Source organism: Juglans microcarpa x Juglans regia, chromosome 4D, assembly GCF_004785595.1.
Source record: "Juglans microcarpa x Juglans regia isolate MS1-56 chromosome 4D, Jm3101_v1.0, whole genome shotgun sequence".
Lineage (NCBI taxonomy): Eukaryota > Viridiplantae > Streptophyta > Magnoliopsida > Fagales > Juglandaceae > Juglans > Juglans microcarpa x Juglans regia.
In genome coordinates, this window is record NC_054600.1 from 8879848 (window position 1) to 8905928 (window position 26081).

Sequence of the window (26081 nt, forward strand, 5' to 3'; positions counted from 1 at the left end):
TTCAGACAATACAATTTAACCTTCTGTAGAAAGTCTCTAGAAGGCTTATTTATGTGTAATTCCAATTTAGCCCTTAAACACATGTTGTTAAGTTTCACGTAAAGGTTTCTTGAGAGTTTTTGTAAAATGGGCTTAAGTTATTTTATTATGCAGGCTCTACTTTTATGGTAATTCTATTCTTAAGTTTAGTAGTTTTTTCATGAGTTGCACTTTGATGTTGGGCTGATTTAGTTGTTAAAAACAAAACTATTTTTAAGTTAAGTAATCTATTTAAAGTCAGCCCAGAAACATTATTTTAAACAAGTGGCCTAGAAATCTTATTTTTTTAGAAAATATGTAGGAGTTAAATTATGTCATTTTGTATTAATTTTTTTTATAAACCAGATTACAATAGTATTTTATGAGAATTCAGATTTTATTTCTTAATCATTTTGAATGCAGTTAAATCTATGTTAATAAGTGAGTTTTCTGTGACTTGTCTAAGAAATTTGTAGTAAGTTTAAATTATGCTACTAAGTATAATTGGAAGATTCAATATGATACTAGTGTTTAAATAATTATATGATATTAGTAGTACATAACCAAATGTTTTAAATTGCTTTCCCTAGAATGTGGTTAATTTAGTGGAATGCTATGACATATTTTTCTAGAAAATTAGTGACGACTAGTGCTTCGTATAGGTAACGAACTATAAAGTGAGATTGTAGAAGCAGCGCTAAGAGGTAAGTAATTTGATCATAAATTAAAATTAACACATAGTTAGACTATTACTATTAAAGCCAGTTTTTTGATAGCCGTTCTTTTTATGTACCATGCATATTACGATCTATGTAAGCATATCAGTTATCATAGCATATGATCATGTTAATTTTTCCGCATCATGTTCAGGTTTAGCATTTTACAGTTATGTGTATTAGTATGAATATCATACATCTCACGTCACATAAGTCACGTAAGTTATCTTAAATTCAAATGTAAGATAAGATAAGATTAGATTAGTTAATCAAATGACCTTTTAGCTTAGTATTCAGGGTAGATGTACAAGCCACAGACTCAAGCGTAGTCTACCATAGTATGTCAGAATACTACTCAACGGCTCCCCTTGCTGTAGCGGGATATGGGGTTGGTGCACAACCTTGCACACAGGATTAAGTGTGTGGACCAGTCAGATTAGTCAATTAATTCATATAAGTTAAGACAGTCATGCTTAGCATGAGCATCAACATGATATGACAAGAATTTTATTCTTTCAACATGAAGATTTTATGAAAGCCTTTTATTTATTATGTTTACATTGTGGTAAATTCTTACTGAGTCTTCGACTTATTTTAGTTTTATTTTATTTTTATTTTTTTTTGCCACCCAAGTGAAGAGAATGAGAACTACGAGCAGGCGAGCCAAGTTTAGAAGGAGATGACTAATGAACCTTAGACTATATTTAAGATTCCTTTTTCATTTAGTTGGTTTGGAAACCTGGATATGACTATGTTTTAGACAATGGTTTAACTTAAGTTTTCTTTTGGGATGAACAATATATATTTTTTTTAAATTATGCAAGTCTCTTACTTGGCTTTAGTTACCTATATACTTGACATTCCTAACCCTAGGGAATGAGATGTTACAAATTATACTATTGAAAGGATAATGGAATATGTTAAGAGTCTTGTGCTAGTAAGCCAAGGAAATTCTGATGGTCAGCCCGTGAATGCTAGGAAGCTTTAAGGGTGGTCCCGTTGGTGTTCCCTCAATATCTTAATCTATCAATTCTCTTTAAGATAGGATATATTTGTTCAATTTTTTGAATCAATGAATTTCTTATCTAAATCAGATTCAACTAGGTCTTCTGTTAGTATATCTTTAGAACTAGATTATATAAATCAGGAAGCTTATAATATACTAAATATAGAAAGCAAATTTACAAGATTGTAAAATTCCTCATGTCCCAAAGGATCAAATATATAAACAATCTACTATTTCTTCTAAAATTCTAATTTCTTACAAATTATTCAATTAAAATTGTGGAAAAATCTATAAGTTTAAACTATGATTATGAATCAATAAATTTATTAACCAAATAGGCTATTAAACAACATATCGAGGAAAAATATTCATTTATGCACATTGAGACATAACTTAATATATTATATAAGGTAAACATAAAGAAAAACTCTATTTATCATTCCTATACCATACATCATACACAAGTTTTTATTTTATTTTTTTATTTTTTCCTTACCAAATATTTAATGTATGGATGATGAGTAGAAGAATTTTTTTAGTTTATTAAGAATAAAAAAAATACAAAACAAATACAAAATCAAGTGTGGTGTAGAGATGATGAATAGAATAACTCAAACATAAATAATATACATATATGTATATATATGTAATACATAGGGCTGCAACCCGAGCAACCCGTGCTGTGTTTGGACCCGACCCTACCCGACATGAGTCAGGCCAACCCGTTTCTTTTCAAATTCTGCAGCAACCATTCGTGACTGTAGAATTGATCCTCTTCAACTCCAACCCACTCGAATGCAAAACCTCCATAGCCAATATCTAAGTCTAAAAAGGCAATAAAACTCCGATCCGTTACCTCCACCATGACTATATGAAAAGCCCATTGACAGGATCAAGAGATTGCATGTGCTCCACTCAGAGATCAAAACAGTAATTTATATTAAATTTACTTGGGGCTGTGTTTTTCTCTTCTATGTGTCTTCGAATCTAAGTATGACTCTAAACTGTCCAGCAAGTGACAGTCCAGGTGGAGAGGATCAAACACTGCAAGCACAAACGAGGCCTCCATGGTGTTGAAGAACCGCAAGTGTTTCTCTTTGGTCCACGAACGAGTTTGATGGGTCAGAAAGTGCGAGTCCATGGCACAGGAAAACCACCTCCAAGATGACCGAGAAACACGCACCTTGATTTACGCGGCTGCGTTCGCCAATCCGTACCTTGATTTTACATCCTCAAGCTTCAAAAGTAATCGGCATGAGGTAATCTGTACGCGGCTGCATACCCCTTGATTTCTCTATTTTACGCTTGATTTCTTGTTGTCTTGATAGCTTGCGGTGTCGGCACTTTGCTCCTGATTCGTGGGGGTTGGTTTTAAGGCTGTGGAGAAAAGAAGAAGAATCATGTGAAAACAGAGAAATAGTCGGATCATTTCAACATTTAGCGGGTTCGACCCGCAAACTAGTTCAAACTGTATTTTTTCGGACGGGTCGGGTCGGATCTATCGGACGGAACGGGTTCTACACTTTTCTGCATAGCCCTAGTAATACATATATTATAAGTTTTAAAATGAACTCAAACCAATCAAGTCTATCGGTATAAATTTTGTTCACAAATTAAATTTATATAAATATTTTAACTTAAGTAATATTAATATTTAATTATTTAGGAATAGTTGGTTTAATTTATTAAATCAATTAAATAAAGGAAAAATATTGGGAGCAACTATTTTTACACACCCTACATGGCATCATCTAAACCACACATCTCCTAAATTTGAAATACTACCGGACTGAGAGAGACGCTGAGAGAGAGCTGATGAGAGAGAGAGGAGAGATGAGAGAGACAGACCGAGATGAGAGAGAGAGCGGAGATGAGAGAGAGAGACGATGAGAGGGAGAGACTGAGATGAGAGAGAGAGGGCAGGCGAGAGAGAGACGATGAGAGAGAGAGAGACCGAGATGAGAGAGAGAGTCGATGAGGGATGAGAGAGAGAGTTGAGGAGAGAAAGAGAGAGACGATGAGAGAGAGAGCCGAGATGAGAGAGAGACAACGAGAGAGAGAGAGACGATGAGGGATAGGGATGAGAGAGAGAGAGAGAGAGAGTCGAGGAGAGAGAAAGAGTCGGCAAGAGAAAGAGGTGATGAGAGAGAGTCGCTGATGAGAGAGAGATTTGATGAGTGAGACGCTAGAGAGAGATGATGAGAGAGAGAGGAAGAAAGAGGGGTAGAGGCCGTCTGGTACGTTTTGCACCAAAAAAAAAAATAAAAGACCAGAAGCAGCCACGTAGTGTATGCAATGTGTGCACAATTACAATGACTGCTTTGTAGCAATACTCTTAAATAAAATGGAAGAAAGAATACAGTCTTAATTTGTGGAGTTTTGCTGCTTATCATTCCACATATTATATATTACATATTATACTTAAGTTTATTTTATTTTGTATTTTATTTTGTTAAATTAATTGAGTTCTTATATTTCGCATCTTTATATCATATATCATATTTTTGATAAGAGAAAAAAATAAAAGTAAAAAATTATGTGTGATTTATGACGTAAATACACTGAGAATTTTTTTTTTTAATTTGTAATATTGTTGACGTTATCGAGGAGAACTTCTATGATGCGCGAACGCAAGAAGTAGCAGGTCCTCGTGCACAGCAGATCATAATTTAAGGGGAGAGAGAGAGGGAGAGAGAGAGTCTCGGTACCTTGCGGCTCAAGAAGAAGTAGAATAAGTAGAAAGAAAGACAGGAGAAAGAGAAAGAAGAGGAAGATGGCGAGGTACGACAGGGCAATTACAGTATTCTCACCAGATGGCCATCTGTTTCAGGTCGAATACGCCCTCGAAGCCGTGCGCAAGGGCAACGCCGCAGTAGGCGTCCGTGGCACCGACACCATCGTCCTCGGCGTCGAGAAGAAGTCCACTGCCAAACTCCAAGACTCCAGGTCTCTCTCTCTCGCCGTTTTTACTTTCTATAAGAATCATAACGGCTGAGATTACCTTTTGATCTCTCTTCCCGAGCTATTAGGCGGGGGTAAGGTCGTGGTTACGGTTAGGGTCTTCCCAATCACTGTGATTTACCATTGGTACACAGGAATTCATAATAAGTTTTCACTCTCTTTTTTGGGAAATTGTTATTTCCGATTAACTTTACTGAAATGGTCGATCTGGGATTTCTTATATGCCCCAGTGTTTTATATGCTCTATAATTTCTTAGACAACTTTCTGTTCATAACTAAAAAGCTACGCATAAAAATTTGATGATTTACGTAATGCTTCAAACAAACGAGTTATCAGTAACATATTGGCGATATAACTGATAAAAAAAAAACAAAAAAACACATATTGGCGATATATAACTCTACTAGCGGTCACCAAACGTTAGCAAAAAGATTCATTATTTTTTGAAATCTTGGACTGCCCATATCTTGAAAATGTTGGTCATCAGAACTGGAGGCCTTTAGATTAGAATGACCAAAACAAAACGATGGAATTTTTTACTTCATTTCAAAAGATGGGACTGATTTTAGCCTCTCAAGTTTCTCATATGAGTTAAAAAAGATACCAATAGAATTACCTTAGATTTTTTTGGTTTACGCAGCCATGTTCATTATATTCGTTGATTTGAATAGCAGCACCGAATAATTATTCTCGAGTACTTTAAGAATGTTTTCTTGGCCTATATGAAGATTTTTTTTTTCTTATTATTTGTTACATGTTGTATAACACTTTCTGGGTTTAGAAGTCTGACTCTGCTCCTTCTGCTTTGCAGATCGGTCAGGAAGATTGTAAACTTGGATGATCACATTGCACTAGCCTGTGCTGGACTTAAGGCCGATGCTCGCGTTCTAGTAAACAGGGCACGGATTGAATGTCAAAGCCATAGGCTTACAGTCGAGGATCCAGTGACTGTTGAGTACATTACTCGTTACATTGCAGGTCTTCAGCAAAAGTACACACAAAGTGGGGGTGTGAGACCATTTGGCCTTTCAACTCTGATCATTGGTTTTGATCCCTATTCTGGTGCACCGTCATTGTATCAGACAGATCCTTCTGGGACATTTTCAGCTTGGAAGGCTAATGCAACTGGGAGAAACTCCAATTCGATAAGGGAGTTTCTGGAGAAAAACTATAAAGAAACTTCTGGGCAAGAAACAGTGAAGCTTGCCATCCGTGCATTGCTTGAGGTAAATTATCTCGGTTTATTTCATAGATAATGAATTCATACTTCATTACATCTTTGCTGTCACAGATTGGCCTCTCTTTTTCATGTTATGTGGTGTTATTTGCATTAACTTGCTATATTGGCACACTTCTTCTAATCATCCAACTTACATTATTATTCGGTATTCTGCATGTCAAGGATCCCAGCAGTTATGTTTCTCACTCCCAGAGTACCTCCATTCTATAAGCTTTTAAGGCAGGACTGTTTGAATTTTTATTACTTGTAATAAAATATATTTTGGGTATTTCAAATAAATATACTTATTTCCTTATATATATATAGTATTGTGCATTGATGGAGAATGTCAACTCATTTAATATATGAAGAAGGAAATGTTAAATAGCATTTGTTACGTAACAAAAATCTAGCCATTTTTTACTTGTTAGACAACATTTGTTACGTAACAGAAAACTAGCCATTTTCTAGCTGTTAGACAGCATTTGTTATGTAACAAGAAAACTAGCCATTTTCTAGCTATTGAAATGTATCATAAGTAGGTTATAAGATAGTTGTTATGTTCAAATTTCATAAAAGATAAGAACAAACTAGAGTTTTTCTTGTGAAAGATATCTCTCCATCTTGTAATTCTCAAAAGTGTAATGTTAGATACAATCATGGGTTCAAGCGCCACACTCCTTTTGAAAAATAGGGGTCTATCATTAAAAAATTAATTTTTTTATGTGGGTCTCATATTTACTCACTTTTTCAAAAGGAGTGTGTGGTGCTTGGGCACTCAATGACTGAAAATATCATTTATCTTCTCAAAAATGTGTTTTTGACTGTAGAACAACAAGAAAATAGAGGGCTTCCTTGTATCCTAGAAACAATTTTGTCAATACTCTATAGCACGTGAAAGGAGACAAAATATATTCTAAGTGAATCGTCATTATGATCAAGCCTTGGAGCCCATATCTTTATTTTCTCCCTTCCTAATTCCATTATTTTAATTACAATTTTCTAACAATTTTAGAACATATCTTGTATTATTGTTAGAAAATTATAATAAAAAAAATAGAATCACGAAGGCAAAAAATAAATATCTAGACTCCAAGGCTCGATCGTAACGACGATTTCTTTAGAACATAGTTTGTCCATTTTCAAGGTGTTATAGAGTATTGACAAAACTGTTCTCAGGATACAAAGAAGCTCTCTATTTTCTTGTTTTTCTACAGTAGCACTTTTGTAGAACAACTCAAAAAATCCTTTTGAGAATTACGAGATATTTTTTACAAGGAAAACTCTAGTCTGTTCTTATATTTTTTGAAATTTGAATAGATCAATTATTTTATAACCCACTTATGATGAATTCCATTAGCTAGAAAATGACTAGTTTTCTTGTTACGTAACAAATGTTGTCTAACAGCTAGAAAACGATTAGTTTTCTATTACGTAATAAATGTTTAACATTTCCTCCTTCATATATTTCAATGAGTTGACATTCTCCATCAATGCACAAGATACTATATATATAAGGAAATAAGCATATTTATTTGAAATGCCCAAAATATATTTTATTTAAAGTCATTAAATCTAACATCCCCCACTATTTCAAATAATATATATATTTAAAATATCTTGTGCACTTTGATGAAAATAAACTGCTTCAATGAAGGTGTCTTTTGGACTTGAACCTTCACCTAGTGAAATATATCAAGACTGTCAAGGTAATCAGTGAACATGTCTAGAACTGATGACCCTATTAGACTAGTCAAATATATTTCACTCATTTATTTTCTAATCCTCTAGGTTTTTTTACTCAGGTGGCACATTTATGGCCATGTGCACATATCCCAGTTTCATGGGAGATCTAGGTAGGGTCAATACTATAGGAAGCAGCCATACTTCCACTCTCAAATAGGCAAGTTCATCTAAGGTGATCTTGTTTCACCTCGACAAATTAGTCTATGATCACTTTCAACATTAAAAACAAATTTAACTTCATTTTTCACCTCATTTCTATCTCATTCCACGAGATAGATAAGAAAATTGGGGCCAAATGATGTTTCTTTTCAGGGCCTTTTGCTTCTCCTTAGTTCAAATTCACTAGGATGCTCAATTTCATTTTCAAAAGTGCTAGGGACATAGACACGAGTAGTATTCTTTTGAGAATCAGACAGTCAAATTTCCAAAAAATTTAACATCTCATATATCTCTGTTGAATCTAGGTCCAAAAATATGTAAGTCATGCTATTTTGAGAATATCCAATAAAAACACACCTATAGGTTTTTGAGATACCCCCATATGAAAAGGATAATGGTAGGTGGTGTATGTGATCTCACATTGCTTTGGAATGAGAAGTTCTTGCCCTTTACCAATGGAGCTTCAATTGTATGATTGACTAGTTCTTTTGAGTATAGATCATGTAGCTTGGGCCTTCCATTGGAGCATTACAAATGGTAGAGCCTATCTAACCATAAATGTGGGACATGAGTCGTGCCACCTACGATGGACTGGCTGAACGAGGATGTTAGGAATTTAAGGGGGGGAGATTGTGGTACCCCATATAATAAGGATAAGGGTAGGTGGTGTATGAGATCCCACATTGCTTGTGAATGAGAAGTTTTTATTTTTTATAATGTTCCAATGAGGCTTAAATTGTATCATTCACTTATCTTTTTATAGTATAGGCCATGTGGTTTGAGCCTTCCATTGGGGCATTACAGTTTTAGAACACAATTTTGGTCTTTTAAGATCCGGTTTTCTAACATAGGCTAAACACCACCCCCACACTTCTAATCTCTTCAAAGATAGAGAATGTTAATGCCATAATTTAAATAGGGCACTCTATTCAAAATATAACAAGCGGATAAAATTGCTCCACTCCATAAGTTAGGAGGAAAACCGGAACTTAAAAGCATAACATTCACCATCTCAACAAGAGTTCTATTTTTTCTTTTGGCTACACCGTTTTGTTGAGGTGTGTAAGGAGCCTTGACTTGGTGATTTATCCCATGAGTTTGACAGAATTTAGTAAACTCATTTGATAATTATTCACCACCATGATCAGACCGTAAGGCCTTTAATCTATTTGCCCGATTGATTTTCTACTTTGGCTTCATAAATAAAAAACTTAGGAAAAAACTTCATCTTTACTCTTGAGTAAATAAACATGTGAATATTTAGTACAATCATCACTAAACGTAAGAAAATACTTATTACCACCACGAGATTCAACATTTTTAAGATCACAAGCATCACTATGAATAAGTTCAAGAATTTCATATTTATGCTCAACATTTTGAAAAGGTTTCGGGTTATTTTTTATTGAGCACAAATCTGATATTTTTTAACATTACCATCAAAATTAGAAATCAAACCAAGATTTGATATGTATTTTATGGAACCATATTTTACATGTCCTAATCTTAATTAAAAGAAGATGCAATATAAACTGAATTTGCATCCATTACATTCAATTTAACCATTCCATTACAAGAGTAGTATTTTCCCACAAACATCCCATTCTTGGATAAAATAAATTTATCCCATTCATACAAAAGCTTGAAACCCCTCTTATTTAAAAGATCACCAGAAATTAGGTTCTTTGCCATGTCTGGAACATGATGTACATTGACAAGAGTCAATATTTTTCTGGAGGTGAACTTCAGAATGACAGTTCCCTTTCCAACAACTTTGGTTTGAATTTTGTTACCCATTTTCACCGTAATTCCATCATCAACCACTTCATAAGTCTTATATCCTTTGAGATATGAATATTAGCTCCAGTATCAAGCCACCATCCATTCTCGGATGTCACATGGTTGGCTTCACAAACCATCACAACGAGGTCTTCACAGCTTCACTTCTTTCCTATACCGACATTGAAAGGAGCAATGACCTTGCTTGCCACAAACAAAACAATTATCTTTCTTTTTATTGTTTTGATATTTGGGGTTTGGGGCATTTTTCTTGAACTTTTTCTCGTTCTTGGCCTGCAACTTATTCTTCTGCTTGGTTTTGTTAACATCAATTACGTTAACTTTTGTTTTCATTTCAGAAGAAGCATCTTTTCTATCTCTATTCCTAGAATCTTCTTCAATATGTAATTTGCGTTGAAGAGATTCTAAGGAATATTTTCTGTCATCATGTTTTAGCTCTCTTGCAATCATTCCATGATGAAGGCAATTTATTAACAATTGCTCCATCCAAGAAATTTCCAGCAATCTCAATTCCCATCGTTTTAAGATCACCAACGATAAGCAATAATTTATATACTTGAGTTAAAAACATCACTATGAATAATTCAATAATTCATATACCAGAGTACCTCCATTCTATAAGCTTTTAAGGCAGGACATGATACATTTATCTGCATTATATAATATGCAGCATGTTTCTCAATACTGGTTGTACCGATAAAGAATAAAGTTTCCTAACAGTGCTTGACTATTCTTGCCTAAAAAATCTTGATTGCATTCACTTGTCCAATATTCCAATATTGTGCACATTTGTAATAACGGGTTAGACATGGCTTAGCTCTTTTCTCTTGGCTATGTGGTTAACCATGAATTGCATGAATACCTTTTATCCTTAATTTCATTGTACGTTTAAGCAACTTTTGTATATTTCTTGTATGTACATTCGCTGGTGCAACAATGATGTATGGTTCTCAAGGGGATCGTGTTTTAATATTAAGCATCATCCTATCCATAGTTGTCATCTTTCTGAGCCTGGCTTTTGTGCAAAAGATTTATGCTCAACTAAATTATTGTTCCCATACCAATTTATAGTGCTTGCCAGTAACTAGTAGAACTCTAATGTAATTTAGTTGAGATGGTTCTTAAGCTATTAGGCAGCTCCAAGAAAGAAAGAAAGAAAGAGAGATGTAGAAATCTGTTACATCGATCCATCCTGTGATTCCAGATCATCAGATCCATGCTTGAGTTAAACTGCACATCATTTAGTATAGTGCACTTGGAATTCTGGTTTTGATGTCCCGAGTAACTGTCGCCTTTAACCTACAGCCCATGCTCAAGTATATTGATATTATAGCATGTTAGCTTCATGTTAAATACCGGCATATACTTATCTTTGGAACCATAATAAATTTAATTGCTTACGTTTTATGTTTAGGTTGTGGAGAGCGGGGGAAAGAACATAGAAGTTGCTGTGATGACTAGGGAGCATGGACTACGGCAACTTGAGGAAGCTGAGATTGATGCAATTGTTGCCGAAATTGATGCAGAGAAAGCAGCTACTGAGGCTGCAAAGAAGGCTCCTCCAAAGGAAACATGATCTCATTTTCATTTTTCTCATCTCCTTGTTTATTGTTTATCTACAACTCCCAATGTTATGCGGGGAGTTGTGTTTGGTATTTTGGGTCAAACTGATGGGTGTTGTCATCCATTTTGGATGTTATTGGAGTATTCTTTAGAACAACAAAAACATAGCTACTTGAATTCTGAAAATGGAGATGAGACGAATTGTGTATCAGAAGTGATAGTCACTAGTACGTACGAAAGTTTGCCTTAATTGGCAAGTGATTAGCAGCCTCTTTGATTAAGTCAAAACTCAGACTATCGATCATTATGTTTTGTTTTTAAATGATTGAATTGAACACTATATATTGCATTGAATAGATATTTAACTAAAAGATCTTTCCTTCAGTTCTTCCTTGCATGTTTTAAATGGAGATGCAAGTTAAAGGGGTGTTCTGGGAGAAAGACTTGGGGCACTCATTAATGCTAAGTTTTATTAATTGACTGAGCTTACTTTTCATATACAAAGGAAAATAGTTTTTCGAACAAAATGAAAATATTAAAAAAGGGGGTTAGTTTGATTTTGTTTTGTTGGCCCAAAAACATATTTTATTTCATTATAATTTTTTAAATTCTCATGTAAAATAAAATAAATAATTTAACTTTTTTTAGTTTCAAAACAATAATAATATTAAAAAATATATTATAATGATATTTTATTAAATTTTTATTTTTTTATCTGAACTCATTTACAAAATCAAAGGAGGGAGGGCCTTAGGCTGGTAAGTAATAAGGCAGACCCAACCTTTAAGTTATGGAAAAAATCGAATAAAACATTGGCCCATGCAGGTCTCGAACCTGCGACCTTCGCGTTATTAGCACGACGCTCTAACCAACTGAGCTAATAGGCCTTTGGTGAAAATAGCTTTTAGCCAACTAAAATGGGTAGAAACAAATAAAATCCTGGTTATCATTTAATACATTATAATATTTAAAATATCAGTAGTTTTTTTTAGAAAAATGATAAATAAACATAATTTTTTACAATATTTTACCCAATAATATGTTAAAAGGAAGGTTATTATTTTTTTATAATAACTAATGTAGCATCCATGATTGCAAAATTATTTTTCACATGTCAGTCAATCATTTTATGCCACCTTGACCGGATGAGGGTTATTTTTTTTGGTCAATGCTACTTGGACCTAGAGAGTGGATCGAGAAACTCGACCAATAAAATTGTCGCTTGAGTTTGAATAGTGAAATGATATGAGATTATTTTAGTTAAAAGTTAAATAAAATATTGTTAAAATATTATTTTTTTAATATTATTATTATTTTGAGATTTAAAAAGGTTAAATGATTTATTATATTTTGTATAAAAATTTAAAAAAATTGTAATTATGAAATGAGATGAGATGAAACAATTTCAGTATCCAAATTGGGCCTTAAGTGTAAATCATTTTTTTAATTTATTTTTGTTTTATTTTCAATAATTTTTTATACATATTTAAACATTTGTAAATAAAAAATAAAAAAATATCAATTCACTAATAACTAATTCCTTAATTATTAACTAAAAATAAAAACAGTCAAGAATGTCGGTCACAACCATACCAAATGCCATCAGGCAATAAGGTATGGTAACAGTTTTAAAAATGGAGACCCAGTCATATCACTCCAAAAGTTTTCAAATAGCACTATTCATTCTTAAATATACTATATGGCATCTTCCATAGTAGAATATCATTAGTTTAGGGTAATCTACTCTTTCGAAATTTAAAAAAAACAAAAACAAAAACAAAACTGGTTCCTAATCTTAGGGACATTAGTGAGTAGAATATCAATCTTTTAGAGTATAAATAGAGATATAGAAAGGTTTGCGTAAGTATGAAAATTACACTAAAACTTAGGGATACAATAAAAATGTCCAACGGCTAGTTCGTATAACGTTGGGCAACGGTCAAAAATTTCGAAAATTTTCAGATAATACCACCTAAATCTTAGCATTCCTTCACTCTCTCAGTGACCTTCCCTCGTCACCCTCTCTCTCTCTCTCTCTCTCTCTCTCTCCGGAGAGACTTCTACTTCTATCTTCCTCGTCTGGAAGATCGTGGAACTGAAAATCCTCGTACTCCAAAGATGTTGCAAGATATGTGGAACGCTCCACCTGGTTTCCGACCCACCAAGTCGGCTCCTTCCTCACCAGCCAAGCCTCTCGGGGTTTCAAGAACTAGATCCGATTCCTTCCACGTAGCCCACAAAGTACCAGTTGGCGACAGCCCTTATGTCAGAGCCAAGAATGTTCAGGTAAGCTTCTGGGTTTTCTTAAAATTAATTGAAAATCTGTCATCTTGCTTGAACTTCTTTTCCGCTTACTGGCTCTTTCTTTCCTTCAAATTGGTTGAAAATGGTGTTTTGCTGCTGTGGTTCGTGCTCTGACGATGGCTCTTTCTCTTCTTGCTATTTTTGTTCGTTTGAACAGTTGGTGGATAAGGATCCGGAGAAAGCAATACCTCTGTTTTGGGCAGCTATTAATGCTGGGGATAGAGTGGACAGTGCCCTGAAAGATATGGCCATTGTGATGAAGCAGCAGAATCGGGCCGAAGAAGCCATAGAAGCCATCAAGTCTCTTCGACATCGGTGTTCAGATCAGGCACAAGAGTCTCTTGATAATATTCTTTTGGATCTTTACAAGGTAAATCAAAAGATGTTACGGTGTATATGTGTGTGTGTGTGTATTTCCTGTAGCTTCAGATCTCGGTGATAATTTAGTATTATACTAACAAATTTTCTTTAATGGCTTTCTTTCTATAGAGATGTGGGAGATTGGATGACCAAATAACACTCTTGAAGCACAAGCTGTACTTGATTCAACAAGGGCTGGCTTTCAATGGGAAACGCACCAAGACCGCCAGATCTCAAGGAAAGAAATTTCAGGTCTCCGTGGAACAAGAAGCCACTAGGCTATTGGTAAGAATCCAAATCCCCACTGGTTGAAGTCCTAGTTTGTCCAAGACTCGATTATACATGAAAATGATGTTAATTAATTGTTGTAGGGGAACTTGGGATGGGCATTGATGCAGCAAAACAACTACACTGAAGCAGAAGATGCTTATCGGAGGGCACTTTCGATTGCTCCGGATAACAACAAGATGTGCAATCTTGGTATCTGTTTGATGAAGCAGGGAAGAATCGTTGAAGCCAAAGAAACATTGCGACTAGTGAAACCAGCGGTGGCAGATGGCCCGAGAGGCACAGATTCCCATCTCAAAGCCTATGAAAGAGCACAGCAGATGCTCAAGGACCTTGAGTCTGAAATGATGAACAGGGGAGGAGGGGACCGGGTCGAACAGCGCCGGCTCTTTGACGCCTTTCTTGGTTCTTCATCCATTTGGCAGCCTCAGCCTTGCAAGGATCACACTAGCTTGCCTGCTTCAAATTCAATCACACCCCAGGATGAGTTTCCTGATGAGAATATCAATTCAAACATAACAGAAAACCAGATGGTACTAACCCAACAGAGAAGTGCCAAACAAGTTGCTCCTCCCAATGCCAATTTTCTAAATGTTGCTGCACCACCATTTTTTTCATCAAAAATCGTAAAGGAACCAACTTTGAAAGACCTGGTTGAGAATCAGTTTCCTGAGAGCCTTAAGAGAACAAGATCTGGAAATGCTGCCAAGTCCGTCAGAATAAATGATATGGGGATGACCATGAAGCCATCTGTGGAATCAGGAAAGCAGGAAAATAAGACCCCAAGGCTATTATCTCTTTCATCTGAAGAAACGGGTTTCAAATTGATAGAGTTTTTGCCTGACAACAAGGATTTTGAAGATGCGATTATGGCTGCAGTTTTGGGCACAGATGATGAGGTAGGGAAGGCAGCTGATGCAGCTATATTTCAGAGGAAGATTGAGAAGAAGAGGCTTAAGGTTTTTCAAGATATTACACTCTCTTTAAGTCCGAGAGCCTGACTACTTGAGAATTTTTCCAGCTAAATATAATTTCTTGGAGTATTTTTACATAGCTTTATTTTTAGGTGGGGAGATGCACTTGTTCTCCTTTCACTTCAGTTCCTGTAAAGGGCCACCCAGTAACGTATGGCAGCAATTCTTTCACGTAGAAGTGCAGTGTAGTAGTAACTATGGTAGATTATTGGTGCTGGTCCCCTCGGCAGATTTATTCACCTATTTTAGAGTCAGTCATGTATGCCGCCTCTTCAACAAAAGGGAGGTTTTTACACAATAATGACATGATTTATCATTTTCTGCACTTCTGACTTAAGAAGAATATGTTAGATTCTGATAGATTTTTCTTGGTAACAAAAAATTGGTTATTTTATGAATAATTTTAGCCGGACATAATTTTTTTTAATCACTCAAATTTACTACAAGAAAAACAGCTTTTTGCATCGCCTATAATCGTCGTAATAGCATTCTAAGCGTCGAAATTGTGTTTTAACGCATCGCTTAAAAATCGACACAAAATGGTCGGTAATACTGAGACACAAAAATTTTATCACATTGAAATGAAATCGATGCAAAAAATTTGCACATTTGTGGCAAAATTGGTTGCCACGATGCAAAAGACCAAACGGTAAAAAAAATCAGTTTATCAATAGAATTTTTCCCGACAATTTTTTCTCGCCAGAAAAAGCTCATTTAATACGATTTTATGTCGTAAATAATTTTTATGCGGCGATTATACAAAAAATATGTCCCATTGTGAAGGTCGCATTAATTTGTTTTCATCGCAAATACCGATTAAGATTGACTAATTAGTATTTGTGACAAAAAATTTATTCCCAACGAACATATATAGCCAGAAATAGTATGTTTCAAAAAAAAAAAGTATTGAAAATTGAAACAAAATGTATTAAAAAAGTACACATCTTACATTGAATTACAATCCATAAAACAATTATACAAAGTACCTATTTTATATTCTAAGTAATATTATAACAATCCATAAAGTAATTACATTATATTCTTAAGTGTGCAATTTTAGACTTCTCAAGGCACATCAAAGTACAAAATCTGTAAGCATGCGCATTATCAAGTACAACATACTAGTAAAAATCTTTATATCAGGTTCCTGTAAAAATATTCGATGTCATCCTCAAATCATTATAAAACAAAAATGCTAAAGACATCAGAAGAAACGAAAGGCGGAAGGCAAGAAGCATGTACATGAAATGTTCATCTAAACTCATGAAGCATAAAACACTTGATAGCATAAATATGTATACATGGCATTAGACTAAAATGAGTTAAGAATAACTCAGCTTAATGAGTTTGTACATCTCCTCTAAACTAAAATGATGGACAATGAAAAATTAAAACGATGGAATTTGTACAGAAACTTATACATCTCCTCTAAAATTAAAAGACATTAAAAAACAAATACACCAAATTAAAAGAATAAGCCCAGTTTTGCTAATAAAAAACAAATACCCCAAATTACATCATTTGTTTTGGATGTTTAGTTTGTGTATACATCATTTGCATGTGATGGAGGTTGAAGTTCTTGGGAGATTAGTGCATGCAACCGTGCAAACATTGGGCTGCATGTGCAAAGAAGGGTTGTCCACCACGATCGCAAAGTCAAGATATTAATGGATCGAGAAGTTCATGAGATTTTGCTCAAATCACAAAGCTTTATAAGCTTTATATGCACCAATAGCAATCCCAACACTTCACAAACTTTTGATCCAACCCATCACTTCACACATTAAACACATGTACATCACAATTACACATTCATTTCTTCTCAATTATCACAATCAATACATTCAACATATATAAATACAAATTTGCCCATACTATCAATTTCTTGCGCATATAAACTCCATGCACCATAACCTACCAATTTACAAAACTTTGCTAGCTCAACTACAAACTTTCATAGTTCATGAAATCAACATCATATCATGCAACTACACACAAATATAATTAAACTCATTATCCATTTAAATTCAATTATATACAACAAAACAACACCAAAAACACATACTAAATCCATGGTCCATTCAAACTCCACACACAACAAACCAACATAACCTACTACTTTTAAAATCTCCATACTTCACCTACAACTCAATTTCAATCCCAATCACACCTCACTTCTTCTAAGCCTACCACAATCAACACAGTCAATATACATAGAAAATCTGTCCAATTCAACATAACACAATTTCAACTTCACAACATAGCATTTTCTAAATGTAAAGGGATGAAAAATATTCCATAAATTGAAGGGATTCCGTGTGAGGGTTATCGGTGGGCTTGCACAGTTGAGGCAAAGGACAGGTTTGGTGCATGATAGTGTCAGGTCTTGGTGGCACACGGTGGTGTTCAAAATAGGGCACAAATATTTGATCTTGTTGTTTTTGCAAAGGGTAGCAACTACTGCTACTTCATCATACTTTCTTTGCATCCAAATTTAAAAAAGAAAAGAACAAAAGAACTAATTTTCAATGCATTGCCTTGTAGAGCAAAGAACATATGGTATAATCAGATCTAAGTCAGTGCAATTAAATCATTATCCCACAACACAATAGACAGAATACATTTGGGGCATTCAAATCAGGCCGTTGTCTTATAATACCCTTTGGCATTGAACTTGAAAAAAAAAATAGACTTTATTTTGCAAAATCTTTGAAAGGGCACAATGTTGGTGACTTGTGTTATGCTATAACATGTCTACGTCTTCAATTAAACTGTTAACTTATACATCAAAGTAATAGGAATTAAACATCCATAACCATAATTGTTCCAAAATAAAGAAAATCAACACGAACCCAGAAAGCTCAAAACCCTCATAGAAGAAATCCCAAACAAACAATAATAAAAATAAGCTCCTAAATGACAACCATAATCCAACTTTAACACATTAAAAACAACAAAAAAGTAACAAAAAAAGCACAAACATATTTTTTCAGAAAAAGTAATAAGCCAGAGAACAAAACAAAGGTAAGAGTAGAAAAAGAATTCAATCCAACTAGATCAATAGTTTGCTAGTCATCGGTAATGGCATCTGCTCTGCGATCCAGAGGTGCAATGACTTCAAGCATCTCCTCCTTTAGTCTTGGCATTTTTGCCCTACTTCAGAAAAGCAGGAAAAGAAAGAAATTTTGGTTCTTCATTCATCAGGGTCCGAGGTGCTTGAAAGGTTGTGGGTGATGGCACATGGGATTGGCTGGGGTTGGGAAGCATAAGGTAGCGAGAGAGAGAGAGAGAGAGAAAGAGAGCAGATGTTAGAACCCACTTGTGATTGTTGTTGTAATAAGGGAGATGATGGAATGGAGGATTACGGCTGCTGTTAAACTCTTTTGTGATTGTTGTTGTAATAAGGAAGAAGATGGAAATGGGAAGCTATGGCTATTGCGATAGAGAAAGAGGCAGACCAGATGTTTGATAATATGCTACAAAGACATTGTATTGCTACGAGAGTGCTTTGAGGGCTCCCAAACCTCCTTACAAAATTCTTCAACAATATCCAAATGATCCTCTCTCTTCCTCTCTAATTCTTTTTATTCTTTCATTTTCCAAACATGTAACTAACTCTTACATTTGTTAAGCTGACCAAGACAGACTCAAAATAAAACTGACAAACTCAATACCCAGACTCATCCCATCCCAAAATGCAATGTTTAACACAAGTCCTAATCTCAGTGATTCCCAAACACACCGTTTGAAGTCTTTAAACTCAAATGGTGCATATTACATTTATTAAACCCATCCAGACTTAAAACCAAAATGCACGCACACTGCCTTTGGCCTCCTAGACTGCAACGCACCATTTCCCATTTCTTTTAACATCGTCGTTTTCAGTTCCAGACTTAAACACTTTCACCCACTCGAGCCACTTCACACTTCGACTAAACTCATCTCCCACTTCTCTATGTTAGGGCTTCCAGCTCTATCCCTTACTTCCTCTATGTTAGAGTCCCAGCCACCGGGTTCATGACAAACTCCCTCTCATCAAAGCTCCTTCCCCACAAGGTGTGGGTAAAGACCTTATAGATGCCACAGCAGCTCCCAAGTGCTACCTTCAGTGGGTAAACCCACCCATTTCACAAGGACATCGATAACTACTTTCTCCCTATTTCTTCATGTGTCTTTCAAGTACTTTCTCTGGTTCTGGTTTTAATTCTCCAATGTTATTTGTAGGTGGCAGAGCGAGAAATACCTGCATCTGTGAGCCAAGTTTTCTATTTAAGCACGAGACATGAAAAGTTGGATGGATCTTAGAAGACTCTGGGAGCTTCAATCTGTAAGCCACTGAGCCCACTTTAGCATTAAATTTGAAACGGACCATAAAATCTCGGTGCTAATTTAAGGTCGTGTCACATAGCTAACACTTTTTTGTCGGTACGACTGTAACTTCAAATAGACCCAATCACCTATGTCACTGCCTCTTAGTAGGTTTCTTGTCTGCAAAATGCTTCATACGGTAATTGGTTTCACGGAGATTGTTTTTAGTAACTGTACCACCTGATCCCTATCCTTCAAAACCTGGTCTACTGTGACATTAGTTCTTGTTCTCAGCACATAAGACAATAGAGTAAGGGAAGGATGTCTGTATACAACTTCAAAATGTGTTATTTTTGTTGATGTGTGACAAGTGGTGTTATACCACCACTCCGCCATAAGTAGCCAAGATGATCAGGACTTAGGCTTTACCCTGGTATAGCACCTTAGGTAGCATTCCAGACTCTTGTTAAGCACCTTAGTCTAGCCATCGGTTTATGGATGGTAGGCTGAGCTATAGTCAATAGAGGAACCTTGGGAGAGAAATAAAGCTTGCTAAAAGAAACTCAAGAAAATAGGATCCCTATCCGACACCACGAACCTAGGAAACCCGTGTAGCTTAAAAATATTTTCGTAAACTCATCCGCTGCTACTTGAGCCGTGTAGGGGTGGGCCAAAACTATAAAATAACCAAACTTCGAAAAGCAATCCACCACTACAAAAATAGCATTGAACCCCGTAGAAATAGGCAAGCCATCAATGAAATCAAGGGATATGTCGGTCCAAGGCTGATTGGGGATGGGGTAAGGGTTGTAACCACCCTATTGGACATGTAGTTTCATATTTAACATCCTGGTAGGTCTCACATTCTCTAACCAGCTGCTTGATGGCTCGTTTCATCCCCTTCTAATAAAAATCACATTTAGCCCTGTGATACGTTTTTAAATACCCCGAGTGACCAGCTTGGGGGTTATTGTGAATGTACTACAAAACCTTTAGCTTAAAATCTGAATCTGGAGCCAAAACCAACCTCCATTTCTTAACAATCCACCCTTGTTGTAATGAAAACCCTTTAGGAATGCTCTGATTTTTGTTCAGATTTTTAAGTAACTCGGCCAACTTCGTAGAGTCTAGGGAACTTTTCTTCAACTTATCAATCCAAAGAAGCGTAGGAAATGAAATCATAGCTAAGCAAACAACCTCTTGTAATTCCCCATTCCCTTCTTGAAAGGGCATCTGCCACCTTGTTTTCCTTACCCTTTTTGTATTCGATAGAAAAATCATAACCCATCAGCTTTGTAATCCATTTTTGTTGTGTCTCAATCCCTACTTGCTACTCTAACAAGAATTTAAGGGTTTGCTGATCGATTTTTGTAATAAAAGGCTGGCCAAGAAGGTATGGCCTCCACTTTTATACCATTGTTACAAAAGCTAATAATTCTCTTTCATACGTCAAGAGTAGCAAGGCCTTGCCCTTAAGGGCCTAACTTAGAAAGTAAATAGGCTGCCCAGACTGCATTAACACTGCCCCGTTCCCCTTTCCGCTGGCATCACACTCAATCACAAATGGCTTGCTAAAATCAGAAAGTTTTAGGACCAGTGGGTGGGAAACAGCTTACTTTAAGGCTATAAGAGCCTCGTTGGCCTCCAGGTTCCAAGAAAAAGAGTTTTTCTTGAGTAGTGAGGTAAGTGGGGCAGTGATGAGACCATAATTGGGATGAATTTTCGGTAGTATCCCGTGAGCCCTAGGAATCCTGGTAAGGCCTTCACATTCTTAGGCTTGAGCCACTCTAACATAGAAACAATTTTAGAAGGATTATGCATTACCCCTTTATCATTAATAATGTGGCTCAAATAGTCAACTTCATCAACCACAAATTGACACTTGGAATTTTTTGCATACAAATAGTATTATTTCAGCATGTTTAAAACCTATCTTAGGTGACCCATATGCTCCTCCCAAGACTTACTATATACTAAGATGTCGTAAAATAATACAAACACAAATTTCCTAAAAAAAGGTTTAAAAACATCATTCATGAGTTATTGAAATTTGGCTAGAGCATTGGTAAGACCAAAAGACATCACCAAAAACTCGTAATGTCCCTCATGAGTATGGAAAGCTATTTTAGGGACGTCACTAGGCACTACTCTCACTTGGTGATAGCCCGATCGCAAATCAAGATTAGAATAAATCACTGATCCAAAGAGCTCATCCAACAACTCGTCTATAACTAGAATAGGAAACTTTACTTTCACTATTTCCTTATTAAATGCCCTATAATTCACGCAAAACCACCAACTGCCATCGTCCTTACGAACCAGCAAAACATGGGATGAAAATGGACTAGAACTAAGTCTAACCACCCCCAATTTCAACAACTCCACCACAATCTTCTCAATCTCAATTTTTTGGTAATACGGGTATTGGTAAGGCCTATTGGAAATCGGTTAAGTGCCCTTCTTGAGGACTATATGGTGGTCATGGCTACAGGGTGGTGGAAGCCCTTGGGATTCACTTAATACCCCTTCAAATTCCTCTAACAGATTAGAAACTTGCCCATTCACACTTCCACACTGTTTTTCTGTAACCCCATCACACATGATTTGCAATAAAATGTCTTTCGCCTTTTTCGGTAGTCATAGTTGCCTTAAGCAACTTTTCACTATCCTTTACCACAAAAGAGTTTAACTTTAACCCTATGAATTCAACAACTTTGCCATTCAACACAAAACTGATAAGGGATTTTGAAAAATCCCAAGTAATAGGGCCCAATGTTTCTAACCATTGAATTCCAAGCACAATGTCACAACCAGCGAGATCCAATAAATAAAGAGGTGGGTTTAGCAAGTTACCTTGGACTTTTAAAAGGGTTGTTCTGCATATTCCTTCACTACTTAGGCCTTGCCCATTGGCTACTCGCACCCTCAAATTAACTGAGTAATCAACTGGCAGCTTTAATCGTGAGACCACAATCGTGTCTATAAAGTTGTGTGAACTACCTGAATCCAACAATATCACCAGTTGTTCACCAAAAATACTTCCCACTACACACATAGTTTTGGATGTGGGAGCTCCAGCAATAGCAGCCAAGGAGATTTCAGGCTCCTCCTCGCTACTGGACAGTGTTTCGAGCTGGGTTTTATCCTCATTTTCGTCACTAGGCAGTTCTTTTTCTTCATCACTCCCATCCTCACTTCCTTGTAATAAATAGATTTTAGGACTTTTACATTTATGCAGTGGGTTCCACTTCTCGTTGCAAAGGTAGCACAAGCCTTTGCGATGTTTTTCATCCATTTGTGTTGAATAAACAGGTTTAGCGCCCCCCATAGGATTTCTCTCTTTGTTGTAAGCATCACCCGAGTATGAGCCTTGGGAAGAATTTCCCCCTCCCAAGTCATTGGGCCTTTCGCCCACAGGCTTAGTGAATTTTTTGGTACTATAAAGATACTCCTCTTGCATTTTTGTTAACCCATATGCTGCATTTAAATTTACAGGGCTTAACGTACAGATTGGGATGCAAACCTCATTTTTCAAGCCGCTAAGGAAACAACTCGACTTGTGAAAATCTACCCCACTTCACACTTCGACTAAACTCATCTTCCATTTCTCTGTGTTAGAGTCTCAGTCACCGAGTTCATGACAGCAGATGGCAAGAGAGAATGAGAGGAGCAAAGAGAATGAGAGAACCATCAGGGGTGGTCGGCGCATGCGGGCAAGGGAAGGAAACAGAGGGGAAATGAGAGAAAGGGAGGCAGGAGGCATTTTTAGGGTTAAGGAATTCAAATCCAAAGAATGAGAATTAAAAACACACCGTTTTTTTAATGACTATTTGTGGTGATTTAATATCATTGCAAAAGAGTAAAAAGTGACGTAAAAATGATTACTTCCTTCAAAACTACTAGTGACAACATGACTGGTCTCAAAAAAAGAGTTTAATGATAAATTAGACCGCTACAAAAAACTTTGGTAACAACAAAGTTGGTTTATTGTAGCGTATTTTTACGGCGACTAAAAAATTCCACAAAAACTTAAAAGTTATCCGCACAAAAAAAAAAAAAAAAAAACTTCTCAAATCATTGTATGACACCCTTTATGATGAAGTTTAGTGTCAAATTATATTTTGACGCAAATGATGTTTTTTCACGTCGATTTGAGCTTCAACAGAAATACATTGGAAGCAAAAAGTTAAAATCGTTGTAGTGAAAAGAATGTGACAAATTTATAGACGGGTTGAAAGACCTAATTTGTAGAATATATTTTTTCAGTTCCCTGCATTTGGGCTTGTTTTAGACACCCCTGAAGGGGGTAAAAATTAGTAGGCCCAAATATATTAGGCCAGTCCATTAAAAGGCCACCATAAGGAGGCAAGTGGGAAGAGATAAAGAGGTATAAGGAAAAGCAAATTTCAGATGGGAAGAAGAAAGATAGGAAAAAGAGAGAAAAATGAGAAATGGGAGCAAAACAAGTGAGACACGTAAGGGAGTAGTAACATAAAGCTGATTTCCTCACCTACCACGAAAAATGCCACAATAAAAGGGGATATGAGATCTAAGGAAATGGGACTTCCAGACGGCTAGGCAATGATTACAAGAAGACAGAGATTGTCTTCAACCTCGCGACGAGAGCTCTTAAGATATATCTTCTCTATAAAAGAAGTCTTCAACTTCCATTGTATAGAGAGACCACAAGAGACTATAAAATACTCATATTATAGTGGATTTGCATTCCAAAAGACACTGATCGATGCCTGGGTACAACAGTGGGCCAGAAATGACTATTTCTCTCGTTTCGGCCTGTTGTGCAATTTTTAGCATTAAGATTTGGCGCCATTTGTGAGATCAACTTATTTTCTATACCGGAAGTGGGGGAATGATAATTTTCTGGGCTTGCAAAATCATCTCTAAATGAGCAGAAAAATTTTCCTCAGATAAGTATTCTCAACTTTTCACCTCTTATTTTATTTCATTAGTTACACTGTTACAAAAATTGGCGAGTGAACCTTTCCTCACTGATGCGGTTAAGAGCATTGCGCACAATGCATAAAACACTTTAACCGCTAGTTTTCCACACCCAGGAAGAAAGTTTCCAGCCATGTAAGATTAAGTGTACTACGCATTTAAGTGTATAGTACCATGGCATGCACAGTGCACGTGCACTGTGCGTAGAGCCCATGCACCCACTATGCATGTCATGAACAGTGCGATGCATAGGGCCACTACGAGTACATGTTATCATGCACACAGGGGGCCCACGGCGGCACGTCGTGAGCCCCATGTGGCTATCCGTAGCCACCACGTGGTCGGCGTGGTCCCCCTCCACTACAGTCGGGCATGCAATAGTCCACGACAAAAAATGTCATGCACATAATTTGCAACTAAAAGCTCACGGTGGCTAGCTGTGAGCCTGACGAACAATCGATGGTCACCATGTCAACTGCCAACGATCTATGCCTCCGCAGAGGTGGCCCCCAGCGACGTGGTTCGTGCATCACCATGCACCCAATAGGGCCTTTTCTAGTGGCACCTATGTGTAAGCAACTGCCAGCCAGTTCCTCAGTCACAAAGGCAGGCATCCATCCCGCCATACACGCAGATGAGCAACTACTCGCTCAACCACTACCAACTACCAATGGACCACTGACGCTTTTTGCAGCTGTAAATGTGCTCATCAACCAGCGAGGCTCCTCAACCAGCGGCAACTTCCACCAAAGCTTGTCTGAATTCTGTGGCGCGCCACCCATGTGGCGGGCAAAGAATCAGGCTAGGGAAGCTAGCCTACCACCCTCATGGCAGGTAACGAGTTGGTTGACAACTCAACCCAAACACAGTTCCTTGCCACCATTGCCCAGCCTCACCATCAACACTTGGCCTCAGTCCCTCAACAAGCTGCCCGGTCGTGAGTTGCTCAGCCCACACCTTTCCTTGGCCATGGGCTGCCCAACCTAACCTGGCTTGGCCACCCGTTGCACACATGCAACATACACCATTCATGGTACATGCACGAGACACGTAGAGATGCACTTGAGACACATTGTAGGCATAAGGGTCGTGGGGTGTCTTTCGCCTAATCCCCACCTCATAGGGATGTTGTGCACGGTACATTCAAAGGGTGCACAATGATGAGCATTGAAGAGAACTCACAGACCTATTGCCCGTAGCAGGCAATGATTTATCCTCGGTCCAGCACATATTTTTCTTAGCCCGAAAATAGCTTCCTTGGACACATGGAGTTGCCCGCCTACTTGGTCCCCTCGACCATCGTGAGTCCCCAGACAAATATCACGACTTTGCTCAACCACATATGAGTTCCTCGGCCATGGTAAGTTCATCGGCCACAATGCTTTATTTCACCCACAATGATTATCAATGGCCACGAGCTTCTCGGCTCTACAACAGTTGCTCGGCCGAATGTAATCAACCAGGAGTCTCGATTCATGCAAATAAAGCATAGAGAATATGCAAAAAAATAAAAACAACAACAACAATAAAAAAAATAAGCAATGGACAATCTCAATCAAGCAAAAAAAAAAAAAATAGCAGTTTAATCGTCCTAGTTTGTTTCTCTTAAAATTTTCTATGTGAATTTCATTTTTACTAACAAAATTGGTTCCTATGGCCCGAAACGCCAACCACATAGCCTCTCTTGGGCACCACTCGG

General features: G+C 36.7%; 2 protein-coding genes and 1 non-coding gene across 4 annotated transcripts; 2 read left to right on the plus strand and 1 right to left on the minus strand.

The window, feature by feature from the left end:
* The first annotated feature begins 4329 nt into the window (after positions 1 to 4329).
* On the plus strand, positions 4330 to 11493 carry LOC121260623 (proteasome subunit alpha type-7). Its single transcript, XM_041162561.1, has 3 exons — positions 4330 to 4686; positions 5514 to 5928; positions 11041 to 11493. Exons 1-3 carry the CDS (start codon positions 4514 to 4516, stop codon positions 11200 to 11202), a joined length of 750 nt encoding a protein of 249 aa, XP_041018495.1. The 5' UTR covers positions 4330 to 4513; the 3' UTR covers positions 11203 to 11493.
* A 509-nt stretch (positions 11494 to 12002) lies between these two features.
* On the minus strand, positions 12003 to 12076 carry TRNAI-AAU. The gene has a single exon. It is a non-coding gene; the product is annotated as a tRNA-Ile (tRNA).
* A 1096-nt stretch (positions 12077 to 13172) lies between these two features.
* LOC121261661 (protein POLLENLESS 3-LIKE 2) lies at positions 13173 to 15447 on the plus strand. 2 transcript variants are annotated; one of them, XR_005939941.1, is made up of 5 exons: positions 13173 to 13475; positions 13651 to 13863; positions 13983 to 14138; positions 14225 to 15315; positions 15365 to 15447. XR_005939941.1 is itself a non-coding variant. In XM_041164128.1 (4 exons), the coding sequence occupies exons 1-4, from the start codon at positions 13308 to 13310 to the stop codon at positions 15140 to 15142; spliced, it is 1455 nt and encodes a 484-aa protein (XP_041020062.1). In that variant the 5' UTR covers positions 13173 to 13307; the 3' UTR covers positions 15143 to 15447. The 2 variants fall into 2 exon arrangements, 1 of the variants encoding a protein (XP_041020062.1); XM_041164128.1 differs by having other exon boundaries at positions 14225 to 15447.
* The last annotated feature ends 10634 nt before the right edge of the window (positions 15448 to 26081 follow it).